Consider the following 16,605-nt stretch of genomic DNA (forward strand, 5'->3'; position numbering starts at 1 on the left):
GAGCACAGGATCTCAACAACCTTCCTCTTCTGTAACCACAGGGAGAATGAAGATGGTCGGCCGCGAGCGGGGCATTTATGACATCCGAGTCTCGCGAGATCCGACGCGAGACTTGGATGTCATAGCCTCGTTTTGGATTCCTTTGGCGGCCGGAAGTACCCGAACAGTGCTCGGATCCCGTCGGATCCGCACTGTTCGGGTGGGCTCGGATTAGCGAAATCCGAGCCCGCTCATCTCTAGTAACAACAGAGTTCACTCAGAATGTAAAGTAGCTCTTATCTGCATCCAGAGGCTTAGTGTGAGCAGGGGAGTGATAGATAGAGCAACAGTTGTACAGTCTGACTTGGTTAGAATCTGTCTCAAGTCCTGCATGTGGTCTAAAGAAGCAAGCGATCCCCAGCTATAATGAGATTGATAATAGCAGCATTGTGGTGAATTTAGGTCTTGTTTGATGCATTTCAGTACACACATCACTTTCCTTAAAAGCATATCGGATCAGACAACTGTTTCTCTGTCCTACTCTCGCCGGCTCACACTAAAACTCTAGATTTTCAAATAAAATTCTTGCTCCTTCAACAATTCCCATCTATCCACTGCCTCACCAAACCTTCAATTTGTTGCTCAGTTCAGTAAATTAAACAATAACACATTATTCAGAATAACTCTCACTTTAGGAGTCAAAAGGATGCTTAATAATAAAGAAAATAAAGAATAACACCTGGAGTACATTTTCCTGCTATCTTTGCAGACCAGAAGGGTACTGAATATAAGAATATTGTTTGTAAAATAATCATACTGCAAATAGATTATGTGTGATACAAACAACATGTATTGACCCTATATGTTTGTGATCTTGCCAACGAAAATGTACAATTTAAAATTAATAGTCATAAAGTTAATCAATGAAAGAAATAAACATTTTTTACAGTTTGGAAGTTTTTTATTTCTATAGAAAGTAAAACTCACCAAAGAAACTCATTGTAACAATACATTTTATTCACAATTTGAGTAATAACGAGAAACATATGTATCTAGATATTTCCTGTTTACTTTGTAAGTGCACCTTTTAGAGCAAACAAATTATAAGAAAAATCTGATAATTGAGCTCTTGTTAATTTTGGTTTATCTAATTCTTGAAGCAGAATTGTTAAAAATGATGGACCTTGCAAGAGGCAACTAAGCTCTTGCTTAGACAGTCACTTTCTTAGATTATAACCTTTTCAGTTTGAAATTATGTAGTGATGTTATCTGTCATTACAAATGAGAAAAAAATATTTACAATGGACCTGTTAACTTTGTAGATGTCAGGACGTGCTGGAAGACGGGGCCAAGACCTACTGGGAAGTGTCTACTTTTTCAATGTTCCAATGCCAAAAGTGAAAAAGCTCATGAAGTCTAATGTTCCTCAGTTAAAAGGACAGTTTCCCATAAGAATTTCTTTTATCATAAGATTAATCTTACTGGCTGCAAAAGCAGATGACAAAGAGGATGTCAAGGCTAAAGTAAGTCTCTTTTTGTATAAATCCAGGAACATTGCTAACTTCCAAAAAAGCATGGGGCACAGGCAGGGGCAGACTGGGCTGGGGGGCAGGGGGCATCTGCCCCCTGGCTGGTCCCATAGTGGGCTACTTTGGGCTGGGTCACTTGACCACTTTCATTTTTTTAATTTAAAATCGTCTGCTGAGTTGAGTTTTGCCACACGGGATAAAGTTTACCAGCCCTCCCCTGGGCACAGGGCCATATCAAAATGTAGCAGAAAAAAATTAGCATAGTGGGCCTGATTTAGTAAAGACAGTAAGGCAAAAAAAAAATGATTTTCACCTTGGCAAAACCATGTTACAATGCAAGGGGTGCAAATTAGTTTATTATTTAGCACATAAGGAAAATACTGGCTGCTTTTTCATGTAGGACACAAATACTTGATAGATTTATTTTTACACTAACAAGTTGTTCAAGGACATGCCCTTCCCCAACTATAAATCTGTCCCCACATTTTAAATTTATCTCCCCCTCCAATGCATCTTGGTTTTGCCAAGGTGCAAAGTTGCAAATTTTTTTGCTTTACTCTCTTTAATGAATCAGGCCCAATATATTTATATTGCACACCATGCAATGCAATGCTTATTAAATAAGTAGAAAAATATAAACTAGGCAGTGTTCTAAAAAATATGTGTAGTGTGCATAATGCTTGCTTTTCCTGGAAATGAATGATTAGGGATCAGGTTGGAGGGTCCGTGAATTTTCAATTAAAAGCTATTTGCTACACTGTAACAATACTGACTTCTAAAAAAAGTATAGGGAAACATGACAAGCACAGGTAATGTCAAAAAATAGGTCTGGTAAAAGTGACTAAATAGAAATGTGTAGGAAGCCTGGGGTGAAAACAATAGGCAGAAGAAACAGTAAATTTAAAAAAATGAAGAACGAATGAAAGAAAAATACTTGACCTAAAATAATAAGTAAAAAAGCATGTGTCATAGAATAGCAGACACACACTACACTAAAAATATGAATGACCTACTTTGTATTATTATATTGTACATGTATTTGATTTAATCATTTAATCAAGTATCTTGATGTGCATCAGAAAGGATGCTATTTAATGTAAAATCCCCACCACACAAACACACACACACACTAGGGTAATTTTTTTTGAAGCTAATTAACCTACCGGTATGTCCATGGGCTGTGGGAGGAAACCAGAACATTCCCAAAGTCAAGCAAAGGAAACTTAAGCAAACACAGCGAGAACATAGAACCTTCACATGGATTTTGCCATAGTCAGAATCGAAACAAGGCCTCAGCTCTGTGAGCCAGCAATGCTAATCACTGTGCTACCATATGGTATCTCCTTCTTAAATACTTACCAAGATATATTGTTTATTTTTTGGATTACTTCATAATAGTCTGTTCATGGACAACTGAGAGGTATGTATGAAGACATTAGCAGCAGTTCAGCCTCTACTCAAGAAGGGATGATCCTTATTTCTTGAGTAGAAAAAGATAGATTAACCAGCACCCAAACCATTATATATATATAGTAAATATAATATAATGAAATATAATATAATTAAATTGCCACTTTTGTCTATTTATTATTATACAGGAGTTCAATGTTAAATATATCATAACATTATCTGCTCCACCCACTGTATATTGAGTATATAAATGTGGTGTACTTTAGTGGATTCTAATCTCAATGTGTGTTGTGCGATAAGTGCTATGTTGTGCTGCATTTACATTATGCTTATGCTGTTTTATTCTTCACTTTAGGAAGAAAAAATACTCTCATTTCAGACAATGATTACAAGTTTTACTGTGCAGTGTTGAGCTCATTCTCAACTTTTTCTTGAACTGTACAAAACATATTAATTGTAAAATATTAATATTTTTTAGGTTTTATCGACCTTGAAGCACTCATTGATGTCATTCAAAGAGCCACGTGAAACACAGATGTTAAAGCTATACTGTGTGTTCTCATTACAATTCTTACTTTATGAGGTATGTATTGTATATGTGTATATATATGTGTGTGTATATATATATATATATATCACTACCTGAGGAGAAGGTCAGAGAGCTCCTGAGACATATTGCAATGTGTGATTTGTTGGGATTGTGAAGCTAATGGTGATGCACATGTACTAAGCTACTATCAAGTCTCTTGAGATGTGAGAGTTCTCATGGTATCTGGTACGCAGATTTTATATTTTTCGCACTCACATGGGTGTCCTGTATTGGTAATCTGGGATTTAGGTCCCATACACTCTATAGAATCGCGGGGTGTATTGGTGAACCGTCCCTATTGAATGCATTACGGTGTTATACTATGTTTGCTTTTTTCACATTGATGTGCTGATTGGTGGAGATTTGGAGGAATACGACCATAGCAGAGGCTACTCCATCTTCTCTTCAATATTCATTGTTGCTTACCTCACGGTACGCATGTTATTACTTATTCCCATCTTGTATATTTGATACTACACTTAGAGGCGCCACGCCTGTTTTTCTGTTGCAGTAACTTTCCTTGTCCGGACCGACCATCTGGTTTCAGGCCATCAAGGCTGCCACTCGTATAGGAGTCAAGTGCTACTTATGTGGACTTTTTGTTTGGGATTGATCATATGTAAATATGTCTTCAGATATTCATCTTAGTACGTACGCTGTGGTGATTAGCGCCATACATATCTTTTGTTTGCTTTTATATATATATATATATATATATATATAAAAGTGTTAATGGGGGAAAAATCAGGAAAAGGAGAGGAAGAGGAGAAAAGGGTGGAGTGAAGTAAAGTAAAGCCCAGGGAGTGGAGAAGAAAGAAAAGAAATGTGCGTCAGGTAATGGAAAAGAGATTAAGATTTACTAAACTGCGGGTTTGAAAAAGTGGAGATGTTGCCTATAGCAACCAATCAAATGTTAGATTTTATTTATTTAGTGCATTCTACAAAATGACAGCTAGAATCTGATTGGTTGCTATAGGCAACATCTCTACTTTTTCAAACCCGCAGTTTAGTAAATATATTCCTATGTCCAGAAAAAATGCAAAGGCTCAAAAGTTAAGTGTATATTATTATATATGGTCCAGGGTTCCCAGGTTTTGCAGAAAGAATTTGCAGAGATGTTGACAATGGCCGTCATGTATTCCATGCAATATACATACCATATCCTAGTCATCACTGTGGTAAAAGATGGAGTAGTGAGTGATTTCCAATCTGCCAAGAGCTCGCAGGTGGTAGCAGAGACAAAGTGCCAAATAAGCTTAAGTTGATGTTTTGTAATATTTGGAAGGTCAGAGGAAGCAGGTATTACTTAGTCAGGAATGGGAGGTCAAGTAGTAAGACTGAACAGATAAAATTATGTAGTGAAGACCAGTAAGTAAATCATTTAGGGCAAAACCACCAGATGTGTAAAAAGGTACTACTGGTTGGGCAACCCCTCCAGCATCTATCAGAAGCATCAGGAGCAAGTTTACACAATCATTACAATGCCAGCGATACAATAGTTTGCATGTATTTGCCTTGATCTTCACGCGTGTAGAGCTGGACGCAGTGCAAGGGCATGTGAATCTCCCAGAAGGGGGCCAGGGAATGAGAGCTCAGCCTATAATGTAGAGAGCAGACCTTTGGTTGAGGCCTGTCTCATACAAAGCATTTCAAAAGAGGAGAAGGGTCTGTTAAGTACAAGGGAGTTGAGACGAGTGAAAATTTCAAAGTTGCAAACATTTAACAAAGTGTTTGTGTGACACATTCAACAAAGACTGAATGTCTGAAAATTGGAGGAACAAGGGAGTACCTGGTTATGTCACTAAAGAATCTGATACCATCTGCCTGCCACACGGAAGAGAAAGAGGGAGCAAGACCCAGGGTAAAAGCTGGGTTGCCAAAGATGGGAACGAGTGGAGCCAATTCGTAAACCTTGTTAGCGCTGTCCCAAGAAGAGAGGGTAAGCGTCACCACTGGATGAGATTTCGCTGATGCAGGACTATGGGACAGGGATAGACACAGAAGGGAAGACAGGGTAGGCAGATTAAGAGATTTGTCTTTTAAAAAGATCCACAATTTAATTGGGATGACCACATTCCATTGGACACATTGGACAAGTTGTGCCGCTGGATAATATCTTTTAAGATTAAGAACAGCTAGGACAACACCATGGGAGAGCCGTTGCAGGATTTTTTAAACGGAGCGGTGGCGTTTGTTTTTTGGACCACATTGAGGTGAAGGTAGTGTGTTAAATAAATTTTAAGTTTTGTGGAGGGATGTGGATGGGGAGGGCTTGGTAAAGATAAAGGAGTTTAAGGAAGATATTAATTTTAACTGCATTTATGCATCCGACCCAAGATATGTTTTTGGTGCCAGGTGATTAGATCATTCTTAATGTTGGACAGGAGTTGGGGATATTTAGCTTGATTTAGTTTATGTTAGGATTTAGTGAGATAGACACCAAATACAACAGACACCATCTGAAAGGAAATTGAGTGTCACGGGCACTAGGAGTCTTTACCCAGGGATCACCAGATGGTAGGCTTACCAGAGCAATGTAGATGGTAATAGGGTACTCTGGTAGCTGGGTGATCACGGAACATGAAATGATGGCCGATGAGATGCTCAGGAAAGTCTATGACTAGCAACACTGGAAATGAGGTAATGATAAACAAGGAACTGTATGGACAAGGACACGTGAAGGTAGTCAGTGGTCTGCGATAGCAAGTTGTACCACTGCTATAGTGAGGAGGGATGTCCAACAGAAACAAGGGGGTGATGAGAGTCCGCGGTCTGCGGGTAGCAAGTTGTACCGCTGTCTAAGTGAAGGAATGGAATCCAAGTGGAGGTATCCAGGTAGTCAGTGGTCTGCGGTAGCAGGTTGTACCACTGCTATGTGAGAGAATGATGGAACAGGTGATACCGGAAACAGGGATCAGTGGTCTGACATCAGCAAGTTGTACCACTGAATATATATGTGAGGAGGTGCACAGGGGAAGACTGCAACACAGGATATACACAGGCACCTTATACACGATCCACAGTAATATGCACAATATAGATATATATATATATAAATGACTGAGCAGGTCTGCAATCTAGAAAGTCTCTTGAAGTAGTCCAGCACAATGATAACACAGTCAATGATGGCAATAGACTCAGCGGATAGCAGACTCCAGAGAGAACCAAACACAGTCCAGCAAGGTATGCAATACACAGCACAGTCAATGAGAAGTATGCATACCGTGGTTCAGCAGTAGCAGTCAGATGGGATTGCAGCGGTACCTGAGCGGCTGGAGGCCGACTGGATAGGAAGTCCCTGGATAGGTGAAGCAGCGGTCAGCAGGTGCAGCGCACAGGTGAGTAGACCGACAGGGACACGAATCCACAGGAGTCAGCAACAGGTGGAACTGGACTTATAGGAAACCCAGGAGAATGGAGATGATCCAGCAGAGGGTAGTAGAAGAGATACAAATCCAATGCTGACAGGAGGGTAGAGACCAGTGGAACACGTGAAGGCGTGGAGAGTGGATCAGCAGGAGATGGACGATAGCGCTGACCACAGCGGCAGGACTCAGCGGCACACGGAGGTAACCAGTAGCAACCACGGGAACCAACAGCGATGGGAAACAGGAGTGCAGCGCAGGGCAGGAGCAGATGATCACGAAGTGTAGCAGATGATAATGAAAAGCGGCAGTCTCGAGGAAGCCACAGCAAAGATGAGATGAGAGTGTAGTGCACGGAGGCAGCGGGTAGCAATCAGCTGGCAGTCACGATGTTGAACACAGGCGAGTTGCAAGCAGGAGACTGTAGTGCACAGCGGCAGCGGATAGTAGTCAGCTGGCAGTCACGATGTTGAACACAGGCGAGTTGCAAGCAGGAGACTGTAGTGCACAGAGGCAGCGGATAGTAATCAGCTGGCAGTCACGATGTTGAACACAGGCGAGTTGCAAGCCGGAGACTGTAGTGCACAGAGGCAGCGGATAGTAGTCAGCTGGCAGTCACGATGTTAAACACAGGCAAGTTGCAAGCAGGAGACTGTAGTGCACAGAGGCAGCGGATAGTAGTCAGCTGGCAGTCTTGATGAGAAGCAAGTGAATGAGGTAAAAGCTGGAGTGCACGGAGGCAGCGGATAGCAATGAGCAAACAGTAATGATGATACAGTTGATGGTAGAAGTGGTATGGAACCACAGAGATAGAAGTGGTTAGGAAACCACAGGAATCAGCAGGGCTGAATACACGAGTAATACAGGAACACCTTCAGAGACTCATGAGGAATGAGACTCCAAGATCAGGCAACGTGGTGTTGACCACAGGTGCTTAATATAGGGAGGTTGCCTGATCTGCCAATTAAGTTAAAGGAACATACACTGAAGTATAGGAAAGGGCTGCGCATGCGCAGACCCTCAGGATGGAGGACGGCCACGGTTCCTAAATGTCCGGGAAGAGGCACTCACGGTCCGGTGAGTGACAGTACCCCCCCTTTTAAAGGTGGGCACAGAACGCCTGGAACCGGGCTTGTCCGGATTTTTGGAATAAAACTTCTTCAAAAGGGCAGGAGCATTAAGATCTTCAGCTTTGATCCAAGAGCGCTCCTCAGGACCAAAGCCCTTCCAATGAACGAGGAAACGGAGGACTCCTCGCGAAATTTTTGCGTCTAGTACCTCGGTAATCTCAAAATCCTCCTCCTGATGAACTTGAACTGGCTGCGGAGCTGAGGGAGGAGTTGAAAAACGGTTGATAATAAGAGGTTTGAGCAAAGATACATGGAAGGCATTAGAAATCCGAAGACTCTTAGGAAGAAGGAGTTTCACACATACTGGATTGATAACTTGAATGATCCTATAAGGACCAATAAAACGAGGGGCGAATTTCATGGATGGAACCTTCAAACGAATATTTTTTGTGGATAACCAAACACGATCTCCAATTTTCAGTGGTGGAATAGCCCGCCTCTTCTTATCAGCGAAAGATTTATATTTGACAGATGTCTTCTTTAAACAGGTTCTGACCTGAGACCAGATATTTTTAAAGGTCTGACAAACCGTTTCCACCGCAGGAACTTGGGTGGGCGGGAGGGCAGGAAATTCCGGAAAAGACGGATGGTGACCGTAGACCACAAAGAATGGAGTTTTGGATGATGACTCATGGTACATGTTGTTATGGGCGAACTCAGCCCAAGGGAGTAACTCTACCCAGTTGTCTTGATTGGCTGAAGAAAATATCCTTATAAAAGTCTCAAGATCTTGATTGACACGTTCGGTTTGTCCATTGGATTGTGGATGGTAAGAAGATGAGAGTGCTAATCGTATGCCCAAGGTTTTACAAAGGGCTCGCCAGAATCTGGACACGAATTGTACTCCTCTATCAGAGACAATCTCAGATGGACATCCGTGGATACGGAAGATTTCCTTAATGAAATGTTCAGCCAGGATAGACGAGGAAGGCAAACCAGACAGAGGGATGAAATGAGCCATCTTCGAAAATCTGTCCACTACCACCCAAATAGTGTTATGGTTCTTACTAGGTGGTAAGTCAGTAACGAAATCCATACTAATATGGGTCCATGGTTTGGACGGAATGGGTAGTGGTCGCAGCAACCCTGCTGGGGTTCTGCGGGAGGATTTGAATTGCGAACATAATTCACAGGAAGCAATGAACTCTTTGACGTCTCTCCTCATTGAAGGCCACCAGTAACTTCGAGAGAGGATCTCAAAAGTCTTATGTTCACCGGCGTGTCCAGAAAAACGAGAGGCATGGAACCACGAAAGGATTTTCTTCCTTAGAGTAGGAGGCACGAGGGTTTTCCCAAATGGTAGCGTTTTGGTGGATGAAGCAGCCAGTGAGATACATTTGGGGTCTAGAATGGTATGGTTGGAAACCTCTTCTATATCAGAGGACGTAACAAAGGCTCTAGATAAGGCATCAGCTTTTTTGTTTTTGGCAGCTGGTTTGAAGGTAATTATTAATTCAAAACGGGAAAAGAAAAGAGACCATCTTGCTTGACGAGGGTTCAAGCATTGGGCAGACTGGAGATATGACAAGTTCTTATGATCCGTGAAGATCGTCACCGGATGGCGAGCTCCCTCCAACAAGTATCTCCATTCCTCTAATGCGGCTTTGATAGCCAGTAATTCCTTGTCTCCGATGGTATAATTCTTCTCTGCGGGTAGGAGACCCCGAGAATAGAAGGCACAAGGGTGGAATTTTTGCTGTTCCGAGCGTTGGGAGAGAATAGCTCCTAAGCCCACATTAGAGGCATCTACTTCTAGAAAAAAAGGGAGTGTCACATCAGGCTGACGAAGGATTGGAGCCGAAGAGAAGGACTCTTTTAATGTTTGAAAGGCTTGAATAGCCTCAGTAGACCATTGCTTAGGATTAGCCCCTTTTCGAGTCAGGGCCACAATAGGAGATGCAATGGAAGAAAAGTCTTGAATGAAGCGTCTATAGTAATTGGCAAAACCTAAAAACCGCTGGATGGCACGAAGAGTAGTTGGCTGGGGCCAATGTAGTACAGCATTTACTTTGTCAGGATCCATCTTCAGACCAATTCCGGAAACAATATACCCCAAGAATGGAATCTGGGGTAATTCGAATGAACATTTTTCTAATTTACAGAACAATGAATTTTTCCGTAGCCTGGAGAGGACTACTGCCACATGTTGGTGGTGAGAAGGCAGGTCCTGTGAAAAAATCAATATGTCGTCCAGATAGACGACGACACATACATATAATAAGTCCCGGAAAATCTCATTGATGAAGCCCTGAAAAACAGCGGGGGCATTACATAGCCCGAAAGGCATTACCAGATATTCGTAATGCCCGTCTCTGGTGTTAAACGCCGTCTTCCATTCGTCACCGGAACGAATTCTGATTAAATTGTAGGCACCACGAAGATCCAACTTAGTAAAAATACGGGCTCCCTTGATGCGGTCAAATAGCTCAGTGATCAACGGAATGGGATACCGATTCTTGATAGTAATGGCATTGAGTCCACGAAAATCTATACAAGGGCGTAATGATCCATCCTTCTTTTTGACAAAGAAGAACCCAGCTCCAGCGGGCGAGGTGGAAGGTCGAATGAACCCACGCTGGAGGTTCTCCCGTATATATTCAGATGTAGCTTGAGTTTCAGGTAACGAGAGTGGATAGACCCGGCCCCTGGGAGGAGTCTTGCCAGGAAGAAGATCAATCGGACAATCCCAAGAACGATGAGGAGGAAGACGTTCAGACTGAGCTTTATCAAAAACATCGGTAAATGAAGCATATTGAGGAGGGAGTCCCGGTGAAATAGCTGAGATGGAAGCTTGCTGTACCTTGAGAGGAATGACTTGGGAAAGGCAATGATGGTGACATTCAGGCCCCCAAGACGTGACTTGAGGGGTGCGCCAGTCAATCTGGGGAGAGTGACACTGAAGCCATGGAAGGCCTAGGACAATCGGACTTGTCGTAACAGGAAGAATTAAAAACGATATCTCTTCATGATGCAGAGCACCAATCTGAAGGGTTACTGGAGACGTACTCTGGGTGATGAGACCGTTGATGAGACGTGATCCATCAATAGCCGTCACAGTAATGGGAGTTTTTAAGGTAATCATTGGTAGAGACCATTGATTAACTAACGATTTGGAAATAAAATTTCCTGCTGCTCCGGAATCAATCAATGCCTGTGACTCAAAGGTCTTGGTAGCAAAGGAAATAGTCACATCAAAAGCGCAGACTTTAGATTTCATAGACGATGGAGAGGACTCCAGGGACCCTAACTTCACCTCTCCAGAACTAGTTAGGGCCTGGCATTTCCCGATCTCTTAGGGCAGGAGCTGAGGACATGAGTGGAATCAGCACAATAGATACAGAGTCTATTCTTGACTCTTCGTTTCCTCTCCTCAGAAGATAACTTGGAACGTCCTATCTCCATGGGAATCACAGCGGGTGACACTGGACGAAACTGAGGGTTAGAGCGAAAAGGTGTTTTAGCAGAAGTCGTTTTCTCAGCCTCTCTTTCACGAAATCTCATATCAACACGATGGCATAGAGAGATCAAATCTTCAAGTGACGAAGGAAGCTCTTGGGTAGTCAGTGCATCTTTAATTTTATCGGAAAGCCCCTGCCAGAAGGCGGCAACCAGGGCTTCAGTGCTCCACTGAAGTTCAGAGGCTAGGATCCTAAATTGAATGACGTACTGGCCTACAGTATGAGATCCTTGTCGCAGACGGAGGATACTGGAAGCAGCGGAGGTCACACGACCTGGTTCATCGAACACACTTCGGAATGTAGAAATGAATTTGGCACTATCTTGTAATATTGGATCGTTCCTCTCCCACAGAGGGGAGGCCCAAGCCAGGGCTTGTCCTGAAAACAAAGAGATAAGATAGGCCACTCTGGAACGATGGGTAGAAAAATTTTGAGGTTGGAGCTCAAAATGGACTGAACATTGGTTAAGGAAACCCCTACAAGTTTTGGGGTCTCCATCGTACTTTGACGGAGTAGGCAGGTGAAGCGTGGAAGCTATAGACACCTGGGATGGCAATGGGGAAACGGAGGAAAGCACAGGAGCTTCAGTAGTAGCTGTCACAGTCTGTCCAGATGTTCCTTGGGAGGTTAATGACTGATAACACTGAAGTAACAGCTGTTGGCGGGCATCCTGTTGCTCCACACGGCTAACCAGATGTTGCAGCATCTCTTTGGCGGTAGGTTCCACATCTGGGTCTGTCATGGCCTGATCTTACTGTCACGGGCACTAGGAGTCTTTACCCAGGGATCACCAGATGGTAGGCTTACCAGAGCAATGTAGATGGTAATAGGGTACTCTGGTAGCTGGGTGATCACGGAACATGAAATGATGGCCGATGAGATGCTCAGGAAAGTCTATGACTAGCAACACTGGAAATGAGGTAATGATAAACAAGGAACTGTATGGACAAGGACACGTGAAGGTAGTCAGTGGTCTGCGATAGCAAGTTGTACCACTGCTATAGTGAGGAGGGATGTCCAACAGAAACAAGGGGGTGATGAGAGTCCGCGGTCTGCGGGTAGCAAGTTGTACCGCTGTCTAAGTGAAGGAATGGAATCCAAGTGGAGGTATCCAGGTAGTCAGTGGTCTGCGGTAGCAGGTTGTACCACTGCTATGTGAGAGAATGATGGAACAGGTGATACCGGAAACAGGGATCAGTGGTCTGACATCAGCAAGTTGTACCACTGAATATATATGTGAGGAGGTGCACAGGGGAAGACTGCAACACAGGATATACACAGGCACCTTATACACGATCCACAGTAATATGCACAATATAGATATATATATATATAAATGACTGAGCAGGTCTGCAATCTAGAAAGTCTCTTGAAGTAGTCCAGCACAATGATAACACAGTCAATGATGGCAATAGACTCAGCGGATAGCAGACTCCAGAGAGAACCAAACACAGTCCAGCAAGGTATGCAATACACAGCACAGTCAATGAGAAGTATGCATACCGTGGTTCAGCAGTAGCAGTCAGATGGGATTGCAGCGGTACCTGAGCGGCTGGAGGCCGACTGGATAGGAAGTCCCTGGATAGGTGAAGCAGCGGTCAGCAGGTGCAGCGCACAGGTGAGTAGACCGACAGGGACACGAATCCACAGGAGTCAGCAACAGGTGGAACTGGACTTATAGGAAACCCAGGAGAATGGAGATGATCCAGCAGAGGGTAGTAGAAGAGATACAAATCCAATGCTGACAGGAGGGTAGAGACCAGTGGAACACGTGAAGGCGTGGAGAGTGGATCAGCAGGAGATGGACGATAGCGCTGACCACAGCGGCAGGACTCAGCGGCACACGGAGGTAACCAGTAGCAACCACGGGAACCAACAGCGATGGGAAACAGGAGTGCAGCGCAGGGCAGGAGCAGATGATCACGAAGTGTAGCAGATGATAATGAAAAGCGGCAGTCTCGAGGAAGCCACAGCAAAGATGAGATGAGAGTGTAGTGCACGGAGGCAGCGGGTAGCAATCAGCTGGCAGTCACGATGTTGAACACAGGCGAGTTGCAAGCAGGAGACTGTAGTGCACAGCGGCAGCGGATAGTAGTCAGCTGGCAGTCACGATGTTGAACACAGGCGAGTTGCAAGCAGGAGACTGTAGTGCACAGAGGCAGCGGATAGTAATCAGCTGGCAGTCACGATGTTGAACACAGGCGAGTTGCAAGCCGGAGACTGTAGTGCACAGAGGCAGCGGATAGTAGTCAGCTGGCAGTCACGATGTTAAACACAGGCAAGTTGCAAGCAGGAGACTGTAGTGCACAGAGGCAGCGGATAGTAGTCAGCTGGCAGTCTTGATGAGAAGCAAGTGAATGAGGTAAAAGCTGGAGTGCACGGAGGCAGCGGATAGCAATGAGCAAACAGTAATGATGATACAGTTGATGGTAGAAGTGGTATGGAACCACAGAGATAGAAGTGGTTAGGAAACCACAGGAATCAGCAGGGCTGAATACACGAGTAATACAGGAACACCTTCAGAGACTCATGAGGAATGAGACTCCAAGATCAGGCAACGTGGTGTTGACCACAGGTGCTTAATATAGGGAGGTTGCCTGATCTGCCAATTAAGTTAAAGGAACATACACTGAAGTATAGGAAAGGGCTGCGCATGCGCAGACCCTCAGGATGGAGGACGGCCACGGTTCCTAAATGTCCGGGAAGAGGCACTCACGGTCCGGTGAGTGACATTGAGATTCCCAGGCATTTTTTGCTGAAGAGGGGAGATTTCCGTGTACAAATAAGCTATCAAGTGTTTGTGTGCTACATGAAAAAACAGCCAGTATTTAACTTGTGTGCAAAATAATAAACTAATTTGCACCTCTTGCATTGTAACATGGTTTTGTCCAGAAAACTTAAGTAAGAAAACTTACTCAATTTCGTGCCTAAGTTCCTTAATGAACAAGAGTTACCAGGCTTAATACTGAAGACATCCTTATCATTGTGAATACTTTGCTCCAGCAGCTCAATGACTAGAGCGAAGATAAGGGGGGAAAGGGGACAGCCTTGCCTTGTGCCATTATTTATGATAAATAGATTGGAGACTACTTCATTTACCTGAACGGCAGCAGAGGGAGAGTGGGGCAACGCAGAGAGGAATTTACCAAAGAAACCAATTGTGGGAAAGGGAACGGAACATGAAAGGCCAAAAGCTCCAATTGAACACTTTCAAATCCGTCTTGGTCGGGGAGAATTAAAGAGGGGAGAATGACGCTCAATCTGTTAGCCAGAATCTTTGGAAAGATTTTTAAATCAAAATTGAGCAATAAGAGGGGTCTATAATTGGAGCAATAAATAGGGTCTTTACCGGGTTTAGGGATGACCACAATGTTGGCACGAGTGGTGGCAGAGTCAAAAGCTGCCCCCTTAAAATCCCATTAAAAGGCTCAGCTCTTGAGGTACCAAGACTGCAGAGATTTTTGTATAGTATTGAGGGGTGAAACCATCTGGGCCTGGGGCAGAGGATGCTATCAACGTTCTTATGGCCTTTTGGGATTCTTCTAATAAGATATCGGCATTTAAGAACAAATTATTCTCTGGATAGAGTCTAGTTTGTAAGTAATCATCTATGAGCTTGGTCTAAGAGGCATCGGGGGAAAAAGAGGGAGTTAAGTTATACAAAGATTCATAATAATTACTGAATTCCCTAATAAAATCCGTGGGATCATAGTGGAAGGGTCGTGGCATCCCCATCTGATCTCTCCAATCAGAGTGCGTAGTCTTTTATTACCTAAGTATGTCAGCTACACGTCTGAAGAGTAAGGCATTAATCTGTTCTTTAATTGTATCTATCTCACTGAGGATATCAGAGGAGAGGGACATTTTATGTTGGGTTAGGAGAGAGGACAATCGAGTGTCCAGGGTCGAGATTTGGCAAATATACTGATAAATATACCTCGAATGGTGACTTCATGGGCCTCCCAGGGGATACCAGGAGACATATCAGGAGAGGAGTTGATGTCAAAGTATTCGTTTATGTCCTCTGTAATTTCTCTAAATATCTAAGAGCCTGATTCATCAAGGCACACATACTGTTTGCAACCTGCGTTTGGTTTAAAATGCATGTATTTAGGCTTTGCGCATGACCAAATTCATCAAGGTACGGATCTCAAGATATGTTGCCACATGAATTCGGTAATCATTTATGTGACGTAAAAGCTGGCATGTCATATTACTGCGTCTGTCTGCGTAAGTGTTTGGTCCGCTAGGTACTTCATGGACACAGGTAAGTTTGAGTACGCTATGCAGTTGTATTGGCAGCCTGTTATAAATAGAACCATTGATGCTTGAAATCACTTGCAGCAGAGATCTTGGAAGCTAGTTTAGCATTTTTCTTTTGCAACGGAGTGTTTTTATTTAAATTAAAAATAGGTTACACTTGTGTCTGTTTTATTTAAATGTTTCATTGGTGCACTACAGATGACAGTGGGCTTTATGTGCCACTTGTGGTTACCTAACCTTAATACACATTTTATTTATATAAATAAAACATTATTCAAATACAAACCAGATTTTAGAAACAACTAACCAGAATATTTATTTCAACTTTTAAACATGTAAAAAAAATGGTAAAGTAATTTTAATAAATTAAGTATATTTTATTTATTTTTTTAAAAAAAACTTTTTTTTATATCTTTACATTTTTTTTCTTCTAATTTAATTTCATGTAAGATAAATGGGGACAGGGGATGTGGATTGTGGAGCTGGGATAATGAAGCCTGACGTAGTCTAACTGGGGCTTGGGTACTTGAAGGCTGGAGCAGCTCTCCGTCAGCTGAAAAAAAACACACAAATATTTAAAATATTGCACTCTTGCTACATTGCTCACACATATGCTAGTTCTATGGGTGCACTTTGTTCACACATTTTGCAAGCTCAGTAGATTGGTACATTAAGTGAAAATCTGGGCAAAGGTTCATGTTATGCTGAACATAGTAGTAGCCTGAGGGATATGATTTTTTGGAGGCACATGCAGGTATATATTGTGCGTGAGGGAGTTTGTTTTCCTCCCAAAATTGTTATAACCATGATATCAGACACCTCTTGAATGGAAATGGGTAACCAAGTCTATGGTAAATCACATTTTGGAAAGAGAGTGTTTCA

General features: G+C 43.0%; 1 protein-coding gene across 2 annotated transcripts in view; it reads left to right on the forward strand.

Annotated features, from left to right (window-relative positions):
- LOC142139997 (putative ATP-dependent RNA helicase DDX60) overlaps positions 1–16,605 on the forward strand; it is a 382,899-nt gene that overhangs the window by 290,155 nt on the left and 76,139 nt on the right. For both annotated transcript variants that reach the window (XM_075197859.1, XM_075197866.1), the window contains exons 32-33: positions 1,302–1,502; positions 3,397–3,501. In XM_075197859.1, coding sequence (XP_075053960.1) covers positions 1,302–1,502; positions 3,397–3,501 — 306 coding nt within the window. The remainder of the gene's footprint in view (positions 1–1,301; positions 1,503–3,396; positions 3,502–16,605) is intronic.

The sequence above is a fragment of the Mixophyes fleayi genome, chromosome 1 (assembly GCF_038048845.1).
Source record: "Mixophyes fleayi isolate aMixFle1 chromosome 1, aMixFle1.hap1, whole genome shotgun sequence".
In the NCBI taxonomy this organism is placed as follows: Eukaryota; Metazoa; Chordata; class Amphibia; order Anura; family Limnodynastidae; genus Mixophyes; species Mixophyes fleayi.